Source organism: Phasianus colchicus, chromosome 18 (assembly GCF_987193195.1).
Source record: "Phasianus colchicus chromosome 18, bPhaCol1.hap1.1, whole genome shotgun sequence".
Taxonomy (NCBI): domain Eukaryota; kingdom Metazoa; phylum Chordata; class Aves; order Galliformes; family Phasianidae; genus Phasianus; species Phasianus colchicus.
The window spans coordinates 13,346,414-13,358,148 of record NC_143453.1 but is presented as its reverse complement, the minus strand read 5'-3'; the positions used below and the strand labels follow the sequence as shown (position 1 = coordinate 13,358,148).

At 38.4% G+C, this 11,735-nt stretch overlaps 1 protein-coding gene across 2 annotated transcripts in view; it reads left to right on the top strand.

Moving 5' to 3' along the window:
* Position 1: 1 nt before the first annotated feature.
* PI4KA (phosphatidylinositol 4-kinase alpha) overlaps positions 2-11,735 on the top strand; it is a 142,172-nt gene continuing 130,438 nt past the window's right edge. For both annotated transcript variants that reach the window (XR_016458724.1, XM_031592851.2), the window contains exons 1-13: positions 2-327; positions 1,797-1,913; positions 3,148-3,241; positions 3,913-4,001; positions 4,402-4,474; positions 4,801-5,060; positions 5,515-5,581; positions 7,456-7,604; positions 7,970-8,035; positions 9,014-9,110; positions 9,403-9,594; positions 10,306-10,406; positions 11,159-11,288. Coding sequence is in view for 1 of the 2 variants with exons in the window: in XM_031592851.2 (XP_031448711.2) it covers positions 115-327; positions 1,797-1,913; positions 3,148-3,241; positions 3,913-4,001; positions 4,402-4,474; positions 4,801-5,060; positions 5,515-5,581; positions 7,456-7,604; positions 7,970-8,035; positions 9,014-9,110; positions 9,403-9,594; positions 10,306-10,406; positions 11,159-11,288 (1,648 nt within the window). In the remaining variant the exon portion in view is untranslated. The remainder of the gene's footprint in view (positions 328-1,796; positions 1,914-3,147; positions 3,242-3,912; positions 4,002-4,401; positions 4,475-4,800; positions 5,061-5,514; positions 5,582-7,455; positions 7,605-7,969; positions 8,036-9,013; positions 9,111-9,402; positions 9,595-10,305; positions 10,407-11,158; positions 11,289-11,735) is intronic.

The window sequence follows — 11,735 nt, the reverse complement described above, 5'->3', positions numbered from 1 at the left end:
CGGCGGAGCGAGGCGGGCCGCCGCCATCTTCTCGGCGCGATTGGTGATCTACAATGTCGCGAGATAGGCACTCTCGCAAAAGGGGCCTAGCCGCTCTCTGACTTCTCTGGCGCAATGGCGGCCGCGACGGTTGCGGCGGCGGCGGCGGCGGCAGCTACGGCGGCGGCCGCCGCCGCGACCGCCGCCGCCCCCTCTGCCGCCGCTGCGGCTCCTTCGGCGGGCACGGGCCGAGGGACCGGCGCGGGCACCGCGCGGGGCTTCTACTTCAACACGGTGCTGTCGCTGGCGCGGTCGCTGGCGGTGCAGAGCCCGGCGCCGCTGGAGAAGGTGGGGCCGGCGTGTGGGGCGTGAGCCGCGGCGGGCTATCACGCGGGTGGGAGCCGTGTGCGAGGCGCGTCACGCGAGTGAGACCCCCGGGTGCTGCGAGGGGAAGGCTCGGGCCCCGACTGCGAGGAGCTGCGAGGACGCTGCGCGGGGTCTCGTCGCAGCGTGTGCCGGCGGTCTGAGCCGTGCTCCGGGCCGGGCGTGCCCACGGGCGAGAGGGCGCTCTCGTGGGCTCGCGGCGAAAGCGCTGTGCTCTGAGGAAGCCTGGGCTGGGGCTTGTGGGTCGTCATTGGTCCTGGCCTTGTTGGAGCTGGTCGCGATTGCGGTATTTGGTGAAGTCGGAGTAGTGTTATCTGCTCAGGGTGGGGGAAAAAAATAGCTGAGGTAAACATCTGCCGAACGTAGTACTCGGTAGGAGGGTCTCCGTTCTGGGAAGCTTCCTGCTGCGATCTCTGCTCCGCGTGGAGCAGCGGCTGTGAGGAGCCGGCATCTCAGCTGGGTGCCTGTGCGCTGGGTGGCACAGCTCGGTTCCAAGAACTGCAGTTCGTGGGTGTTCTCACTCGGATGCTACAGCGCCTTTATTTAGTTCTTCTGAAGTCCTGTTGTTGGTTGTACACCTAGCTGCATATCATAAAATCATAGAATTGTTACAGTTGGAAAAGACCTCTGAAACAGTCTAGACCAACTGTCAACCCTGCCCCACCTGGGCCGTGCGCCCCAGTGCCACATCTCCATGTTTCCTGAATACCTTCAGGGACAGTGGCTCCACCACCTCCCTGGGCAGTTTCTTAATGTCTTGCTGTTGGCTCCCTGTTACCCACTGTTAATTTTTTTTTTTTCTTCCCACTGTGAGAAACTACAGTAGGAGTTGAATGATATCAGTAGATGAGCCTTTTAATTGTGATGGTTTGAAAAGTTTCAGAAATTTGAAATACAAAAAGAAGCTTGTTCAAGTGTTGAAAGAAACTGAAATCAACCTATGTCAAATAGTTGTTGATTTTCTCAGTATCTGCTGTTCGTTTCTTTTTCTTGGCCCTTAGATGTTTTCGTTCACACATTGATGCTTAAAGGAGGGCCGTGTGGCCAGCAACTGGAAAGAGCACTGTCCCCTTCAATTATAGGAGCTCTGGATGAGTCCTGAAATCCACAGCCCCTGAGATTGATTCTCTGCTGTGAAAATACTTGCATGTGTATTCGTGCAGCCCTAACCTTCTGCTTTGGGGTGCTGTGCGACATGGATGTGATAAGTAGAGCTGGTCCTTAAACAACAACAACAAAAAGACAGCTGGGATTTTCCCAAGGTCTACTGAGTTGTTTTTTTGCTTTTGTTTTTCTGTTATTGTGTTTTGTTGTTGTTGTTTTTTTTTTGAAAGGCAGTTCTAACACTCATTTGTTTTTGTTTTTCTTTTTTTGCATTGCTCTGACTTTTTTTTGGCCTTGCTCCCCCATTCTTTTGCTTCACTGTTCTTCAGGTACAAAAACTGCTCTGTATGTGTCCAGTGGATTTCCATGGAATTTTTCAGCTCGATGAACGTCGCAGAGATGCTGTGATTGCTCTGGGAATCTTCCTAATTGAATCTGGTCTTCAGGTATTTTTCCTGTTAGGCTTCCTCTACTGAACTTGAAAGATATTGGATTAATTCAAATGCAGTCGTTCAATTAATGAAAAATTATTATTTATTCTAAAAAATTGGCATGATAAAAGATCAGAGATAACAGATGGAGCAGTCAGGAGAGACAAGGAAGTAAAAACAGTGCTGATGCATGTGACAGCAGTTGTGGTACTGCCAGAGCCAGACTGCTGTTATATTTTTCATTCATTGCAGATTAAGGAGAGACAGAAAAGATTAAGCCATTTTATATGGGCTTGCAGGTGGTGGTAGACAAGACAGAGGCACTTGTTTACAAATTTTAAAGGGTGGGTGATGAATCAACCACATAGCGTTGAATTTGAGGTAGTAAAGGAGGGAAGTGTCTTCTGAGGGGAAGCATGAGTTGTACTGTCAGGTTTATAACAGCCTTGTTATGCCTCAGCATTAGCTAGGATAGAAGGACAACCAGTTTATGTAGTTGGCTTTGTGTTCAAGCATCCATGTTGTATCTAATTATGATAGGCTGGTTCTTTTCTCCTCCAACGCTGCATGCGGTATTGTTTCTTGAAAGAGAAAGGAAGTATATACTGACTTCAGGGTCTAAAGACATTAGACTTCTTCAAGCTTTTCAGTTTTGCCAGGGTTTGAATTGTTTCCAACTGTTTACTGTGATTGAGCTTGTATACATAGTGGACTTTTTTTGAAGTGTGAAATTTAAGGCAGTTGTATTCATTCCTCTTAGCATTTTTGTGATGTTTTCAAAGCCAGCAGTTTAATTAATCCAGCTCTGTGAGTAAGGAAAACGTTATCCTTTGATTTGTAGATTTAACTGAGTTGTTCAATGGTGGTGCTAGGTGATTTGCATAATACTTCTAAATAGCTAACTGAATAACTTCTAAATATCTAACTGCCTTAAAATTATTTTGTGACTTTGCTGTAAATCAGTACATGAATTGGAAAAAGAAGATCCAGAAACTTAATTAACCCCAACTTTTATTGAGAATAAACTTGTTAAGTAGAATGAAATACTTGAGTTTATAGCACCGAATTAATTTGTTTACTTTCCTTTGCCTATATTGAAATCTGTTTTGCAATGTTCAAGAAGAGTGTGGAGTAATCGTTAGGAGTTCTGTGTGTGATTAATGTGGTGCTTTCATTCCTTTAAAGTAACTGGAGATGATATTTTTCAGCATTTTTGTCTCTATTTTAAATATAATATTTTGCTTTTTAGCACAAAGATAATGTGGTTCCTTACCTCCTTCGGCTTTTAAAGGGACTTCCCAAGGTCCAGTGGATAGAAGAAAGCAGTGCACGGAAAGGCAGAGGTGATGTTTGTTGTATTGTGTTATTTTATTATTATTTTTTTAAAAATTATCATTCTCAATAAATAACAGCCAAGAAATAGAAATAAGTCTCTTTAGGGTAAGGTATAAAGGGAGGTGAGAGTTGTGATGAGGTTCTCATCTGACAAGCTTTAATATTAATTATTCTTTAGAAATGGAGAGGAAGCTGAACACCTCCCAGCTTTCCTGCTTGACTGCCAAGTGATAAATTAAATGATAAATTGCATTTTCCGAACGATTCAATATATCTTAGTACTATATCAGGGAAGATTACATAGTAATTTAGAGCAAGAGAGTGGAACCTGAGATTTTTATACTTTGCTTTTGTTAGATACTGAGTTAGATACTTAATTTCTTGCTCCTTTAATACCTCTTAGAATTAGTATAAGAATAATTCTGTTTCACAAGAGATATTAAATATTTTTTTTATGTGTTTGAAAACCTGGAGAAGGTTTTACGAATTAAAAATATTATTTTAATACTTCATGCTGAAATTATGATGGCTAGAATATATTTTTAAATTTTGTTTGTACTATATCTGAAATCTGTCTCAGAACTGTATGACATGAGAGTCAGTCGTGTTGTCTTTATTATGTTTGCTCTTACTATGCTCCCTCTAGCAATACTCAAGTGTTTGATATATTACTTTGTAGGCTTGCTTCCAGTTGCAGAAAACTTCAGCTTCTGCTTGGTAACGTTGTTATCAGATGTTGCTTACAGGGACGCCTCCCTCAGAGAACAGGTAGAATTTAAGTTTGTGTTGACATTTATCCTGTTGCTTTACTTTGCTTGAGTTAGTTAACCCTCAGGTACACAGTAGATATTCCTAAGTTTCTATTTATTTCTGGGTTCCAAAGAATGACAGTCATCGAGTGCAGAGTTTTAGTATTTAAATTTTGGTACTGAGACCAGGACTACTGCAATTTTCGTTCTTTGTTTGTGCCAGTTAGCTGAAGGCTTTACAAAGGAAGATCTGTAAACTGAGCGAGAGCAATATACTTCCAATCATGCAATGTTACAAAATCTTGCTTACAGAGATACTTACATTTCTAAGTTCATGAGCAAGTCTCACCTGTGGTGCAGATAAGATATTATATTTTTTACCAAAATGTGTTTTTATATGTCTGTCTTGATTGGTTTAGATTTTGGATGCAGTTCTACAAGTAATGCAGTTTCTGCTGGGAATGTGTCAGACTCCACAAATGCACGACAGAGGTACTGTTAAAATATGTCTTAATATCATTTCTGTATCTGAACTCCTGTTCTCTGAAGGTGTCTTGCATTTTCTAATTATGAAGATTGCTTCTGAGATGTGAGCAATTCTCTTATCACACACTAACCCTGTTGCTGTCTGTCAAATATGGCAGCTAGATAAATTATCTTCCATGATTTTTCCTCTGCTTCCACAAATAAATCTTTCTATTTATTGCTGAGCTGAAACAGTTTAATGAACTGATAGCAAAACTTTGGAGTTGTAGCTTAAAGTTGCTCTTAATACTGTTGTCTTTTTTCTTTTTTTTTTCTTTTTTTTTTTTGTACAGAATATTTATGCAAGTATGCAGTGCCCTGCTTGATAGGAATTTCTCGAGCCTTTGGTCGCTACAGCAATTCAGAGGAGGCTCTCCTTTCAAAGCTTTTTCCCAAAATTCCCCCACATTCCCTGAGAGTTCCAGAAGAGCTTGAAGGAATTCGCCGACGATCCTTTAATGATTTCAGATCCATTCTTCCCAGTTCTCTACTCATGGTTTGCCAAGAAGGAACACTGAAGAGAAAGGCTAGCAGTGTGTCTAGCATCTCACAGGTTTGTATAACTTGATCTGTTTTGGAACTGATTCTATGAAGATGTCCATAAGCTTTAGCCCTGAATATGTAGAATTTTCTCTTAACGCAGCGTTTTACTACATTCAGTGATCTTTATTTTGGTTCCATGACTAAGCTTCAAAATAATTAGTGTCAGTTAACCTAACAACTGTACTAGTGTTTATATGGAACAGCTGACAAATTCTGTTCCTCTTGTTATACAGTGTTATGTTTCATGTTATTCTCATGAGGAAAAAAAGCATTATGCTTTGAGAATTAGGGGAAACTGGCACTACACATCTAGATTTATGCGATGTGCTGGGTCTATATGAGCTCTCACTGGTTCTACCAGCAGCCGAGGGTGTTTGTTGTTAGGGGGAAACTTACTGTGAGAACTTACTGTCTGGAAGTCTTCTCAGCAGTTTTTAAAGTATGCCTTTTGTGTGGCATTTCAGGTTAGTCCTGAACGTGGAATTCCCCCACCTAGTTCTCCTGGAGGATCTACAATTCATTACTTTGAAGGTAAATTATTTGGCAAATCAACAGCGTGTGATTTTTATTATTTTTCTTTCTTTACAGAAAATTGAGAACCAAAATCGTTTTGATTTTTATTCTCTGCCTTCTAGGATTCTTTTAAGAAATTCCCAGGGACGTGTGTTAGAGTTCAGAAAAATTGTAGAGTAAAAAAACAATCATTCTGCTGATTTCCAGGCTTAGTTATTTCTGGCAGACTTAAGAAGCATGATTTCTTGATGCTAGGCAGTGCATAGCACTGCAAAGCTTAATTCAACTATGCAAAAAATATTTCTGGAGATTATACAGAGTAAATTTCAGAACCAAATCTTAATACACCACTAAACAAGTAAATTGTGGACTAGTGTCTGGAATTTTGAGTCCTCTGTCACACTATCTAACCCTAAACAGCTCCGCTTGAAGTAAACTTGATAGAGGTCACTGTTCAAGACCTAGTAATTTGCTGAAGTTAAAAATGATGATAATAGAGGAAACACTGAAGCTGATTCTTAACTACTGAAGTATGATATAGTTCTAGCTTTGAAGTTTTTATGGTGTGACGTGCTTTTCTAGGACTTCACTAGGACTTCTAGTAAACCAAGACTTGGACACGTCCAGTGGCAAACTCGTTCTGTAACTGAGTGTTTTGGTATCTCTTTATTTTTATTTTTTTTTTTTGTCTGGCCATTTGAGGTTTTTAAGTGTGTGCTTTTTATATTTCTAGGTCATTTTCTACTCTGGAACTGTGGCTTAAATTGATTTCTTACATGTTAAATTTTCCCTTTCTTCATACTACTATTTGTAGTGGCATCTGTCTTCCTTCATTAAATCACTGGGGTGCAGGGTAGTTCAAATATGATTCTGGAGTGGCCAAGTAAGAAACAACCTGTTTATGCTCTATCTATCCTGTTGAACCAAGCTTATTAGGTTTACTACTGGGCTCTAGGTTCTCTGTGTTTTGAATGGGGCTTTTTTTTGGTGATTTTTTTTGTTGTTTTTTTGTGCTTTTGTTTTTAAGGAAAAAATGCAGTAGGTTAGAGTGAGACTGTACACAAAACATCTTAAAACATGAAAACATGAAGGCAGGTCTTACTATCACAAACCACATTACTGGAAAAAAGTCTTATTTTTCTGAAGATGATGATTAATGGCCTTGGTTGTTTTTTTTGTTCTCCCCTTTACCCAAGACTGGGGCTTTAGGGGTAGGAAAAAAAAAAGACGACTGAAAACATTTATTTTTTTTTTTAATTATTATTAATAACCAGTGCTGCTTGAAAGCCTATTACTCATAGGAGTGTTACTTTAGTACAGACAACTGAGTACTTTGAAAAGACAAAGATGTCATTTCAAAGTGCAAGCAGTGCCAAAAGCACTATAATTCGCGATCTATTTGCTTAACAGAATACCTGGATCTTTAAAAATATTTAATTTCAAATTGCAGTAATGAATTTACTTCTTTTCTAAGATGAAGGGCTTTTCCACATGCTTATCTGGACTAATATAGGGAAAAACTTTGCAAGATAGTTTTGTCTCTGCCTATTCTTCTTACCACTATATTCATTAGTAACACGGCATTTACCAAAAAATTTCCAGGTAAATGGACATCAGTAGTATGGTAAGACTTCTTGTGAGCCATGTCTGTGACACGAACATGAGAAACTGAAATCAATTCTGTCTGCATGATTGTTGCTTTCTAATGGATATTGTAGTTTTGTGCCTTGATTTACCAACAGAATAACTGAATTGAGCCTCCAAGTAGTTTGCGAGTTAGTGACTGTACACATGTTGCAAAATAACTCTTCTTAATGGTGATTCAGCATTGCCATTAAACAAAACTTGTATTTCCTTCCTCTCCCTAAACTTTTTTTTTATTTTCTGATCAGGTTCTTATCTTCCTGATGGTAGTGCACTGGATCCTGATTATTACTTCACTACCATCAGCTCCAGTTTTTCAGTTTCTCCTCTCTTTAATGGCATTAACAATAAAGAATTTAATATCCCATTGGAAATGCTCCATCAGCTCTTGAATATGGTATGTGATGAAACACTATGCAGGCTGCAGTGATTCTAGATATCCTTATTAGAGAAATACGCAGTTTAAGTTTTAGAATTGCAATTAAAAAAACTATGCTTATCTTCCAAGCTTTATGTAACATTATTTTTATGGCATTAAACATCATAATATTCCTAAAAAATGCAAGGGATACTGGCTCCAGCTGCTTCACACACCAGCTGTTTTGCTGTAGTGCACACAGACCAAAATATGTTAAATCTTGTTGCAATTGGAAATTCTTGAATTTCATCTGATGCTTTGCAGTTGTGATGGGTGTTTCTTTCCATGTGCAAAATTGTATCATCTCGTATGTAGGAAGATTTTTTTTTTTTCCTACTCTGCAGGTAAAACAGATCGTTGAGGATTCTCTGCTGAAGACCTTAGATGCAGTTGTAGCTGAAGTTGCAGAGGTATGTTTTTAAAATCCCCTTCTAATGATTATTGCACTTCATTTTTGTCTTAATAGTTAATACTTGAAAGTTATTTTTAAAATGTAAGATATACCTTGCCTTTGCAAAAGGATTCTAGTTTCCTCGTTCATTTATTTCTTTTAGTTTTTTTACATGTATTTTGGATTTTGTAAAACTGGGGAAGAATATTTTTCACAAACATAAATGGAAGTAGTTGCTCTCTTACAGATGAAGTACTGAGCTACTTGAGCTCTTTTATCTTTCTAAATTACATTAGTTTCCCAGACTGGTTTCCTATATTGTCTTTTCTCATGGTGATAGAATGTAGATTTTTGCTGATGGGCTTTTATTTCTCCCTCCCCTTTTTCTGCCTTGGTAATCACAACTGCTCTGTTTCAAGAAGTGTAATAGTGTAACGCTCCTTTGACCTTTACTATTAGAGATAGCATGCTTGTTTTTGTAGGCCCGTGACTAGTTGTTCCCCTCTTCTCTTTCCCCACAGTGTTTTCTGGAGTTAGCCCTATTTCACTGGAGGTGTAAAACTGAACTGGAAGGAGTGCGTGTTCAGTTTTGTGAGAATGTGTTTGTCGTTCTCTCCTTCCGTTGAGTGCTGCTGTATTTTGATTTAGGCCAAAGTGGAGACAGCTTCTATCTCTCCTTTCTCAGTAAAATGAAAGATTTGATTTTTAGTATTTATTATTATTAAAAGACAGAGAACATGCATGCTGTCTTCGAGTCAAAAGACTGACTGAATCTTATTTAGTACACTGAGTTCATTTAATGCACATAGTAGTTGTACTTATTCTTCTGCTAAATATAGCAAGGACAACAAGCTGTGAGGTTACTTTTGATAGGTGTTTTAAATGTTTGCTTATGTTGCAGAGGAAGACAGTTATGACTTGAATGTGAAGATTTATTTATCCATCTTATGTAAAATACTTCATTTTTATTTTCTGAAAGCATGCTTCTCTTTTGCAGATGGGCACTAATACAGATCTCTATTATAAAACATTCAGTGATCCTCTTTATCTTGCTCAGTTCAAAATGCTGAGAGACACATTGTATTACATGAAAGGTATAGTATATGTGTATTTTGTGTAATTTAGGATGTGTTTTTAAATGTTTCCATTTCCTAGCATCATCCTAGGTGCCAGGGAAGGAAAGGAAAAAAACTTAGTGTACAACAGATGGCATTTCAATTGTCTGATTACTTGTGTACTTTGCTATGAAGTTTATCTTTTATGTAGAGCATAAACTTCATGAAATAATTTCAATCATAACATGGCAATGAATTTTATTTGTGCTCTCTTTCTGATCCAGTGGATCTCTTTCTTCTATGCTAATGCTATCTTCTTTTATTTCTTTAGACCTTCCCAACTCATTTGTGAAAGAAATCCATGATTTTGTGCTAGAACAATTCAACAGCAGCCAATCAGAACTTCAGAAAATCCTTCATGATGTTGATCGACTGCATAATGAACTGAGTCCCCTAAAACTGCGCTGTCAAGCTAATGCTGCCTGTGTGGATCTCATGGTGTGGGCTGTGAAAGATGAGCAAGGTGAAAAATGCTCTCCCATCTCTGCAATGTCTGTCGTCTTGATTTTTAACTTGCAGAAATATTTATAAACTCTGATGTCAGAGAAATATGAAATAAATTTGAGCTGAATACTCTTTGTTATTGGAATTCAAGAGTCAAACTTCAATCAATAAATTGTTTAATTAGATTACCAGCTGCTTAGACATCTCTGTACATAAATAAAATTAAAGCTTCTGATTAGTTCGTTTAGAAGGAACAGTATATGTTGTTGAAATTTTCAATTATTACTTTTACTGTTTTAGAAGTTTGGTCTGACTGAAAATGTGTTTTCTTCATTGCTGTGGGTATTGGGAAACTCCTAACTTTTTCTAGTTTTCTTTCTTGTTATATAATTCTTATGCATTCTCTGAATGCCTGTGATTTTTTTTTTTTCTTTTAATCCTTGTAATGCTTACTTTCTGTCAAATATGAAGTATGCTCAAACTTAACTTTAAGTACAGTTATTCTTTCAGCCATAGCGTTTGGAGGGGCTAGATAGTGAAGATACTAAGATTCCTAAACATTTTATTTACAGAAAAAAGTGCTAAATATCTTTGAGGAATTGTAGTATGAGGAGAGTGAAGCTGATAAGTTCTCTGTGTGATTTAGACAATCCAGTAAGCATTGGGTTATGTGTGGCCTAGTAACAGGACTAACAAACTTACTGATTTTTGTTGGATTTTTGGTACTAAGGTGCAGAAAATCTGTGCATCAAGTTATCAGAGAAGCTGCAGTCAAAAACTTCCAGCAAAGTCATCATTGCTCATTTACCACTGCTAATTTGCTGTTTGCAGGTCTGTCTTTACTTATTTTACTCTACTATATGAGTGTGTAAGAGTTGGGGGGGGATTATGAGTTGCTAGAAAGCGTTTTACATCTGCAGTTTGTGTTACTTTTCATTTGGACTTCAGAGGTCTGGTGTAGAAGCTGAATCTGCAACAGAGAAATGCATTCAAAATGTTCTTAGCTCTACTTGATCTTGAGGAATAATATTGAGCGTTTTTAACTAGTATGTTGTTTCTGAAATGGTATTGTAGTTGTTACATAAACTGGGACGGGTGAATTACTGACCTTCAAGATTTGGTTATTCTGATCTTCATGTCATCTTGTTGGATACATTTTTGCAAATGTGTTATTTTCCAGAATTAAGATAGGAAATTATCAGGATTCTTTACACATTGGAACTTGTCCAGTAACTTTATTTTTAGAGTATGCAGCTCATTTCATATGCCTCATGTGAACTTAACCATGAAGAAGGCAGCAAGAGTTGACTGACATACCACAATAAAATAATTTAAAAGAATTAGAAGCTTGAGGTCTAGTATTAGAGTTGGAGATTGGTGGCCCTGCATGCGGCAGGAGGGTTGAGGCTTGATGGTCCTTGAGGTCCCTCTCAACTCAAGCCAATCTATGAAACATATAGGTCTTCCTCTAAAAATTGAATACTTTAGAACTAGCTTTTTCTGTGTTGTGCTGATGTTGCAAGCTTACAGTTGAAATAAAAACCTATACTGAAATTTCTTTTTTTTTTCTTTTTTGTTTTTAGGGTCTAGGTCGTTTATGTGAGAGGTTCCCTGTTGTGGTTCATTCTGTCAACCCATCTTTGAGAGACTTCCTTGTGATACCTTCCCCAGTGCTTGTGAAACTTTACAAGTATCATAGCCAGTATCACGCAGGTGATTGGTTGAGGTGGGAAGGGAAAGGCTGTGTTAGAAAGAATATGCTAGTTATTTTGTTACTTTATGGTTTATTGAGGCTTTTAGATGTTCTGTGGTGATGCATCTGTAGGGGGAAAATGGAGGTGAATTACTGCTTTTTTTGGAGATAGAGAAGAGGAATGCAGATTGGGATAGAAGTGTATCTATCAGTTGAGATAAAATTAGTTGTACAAATACTGTTTATCTTTTGAGCAGCATCACTGTGCCTGCTTTGTTAAAACAGATAGGGCAAAAGTTCTTGAGATAAGACTATGTGAGATCACTAGCCATTGAAGTGTGAATATGCATTAGTTTGCCCTATATTATGTGAGTCTTATGACAAACTTATTGGTGATGTCAGTTTCTTTTATATGTAGGTTAAAGCAGAACTAAAGAATTGTGTTCCTGATCAAGAAAAACAAGTGT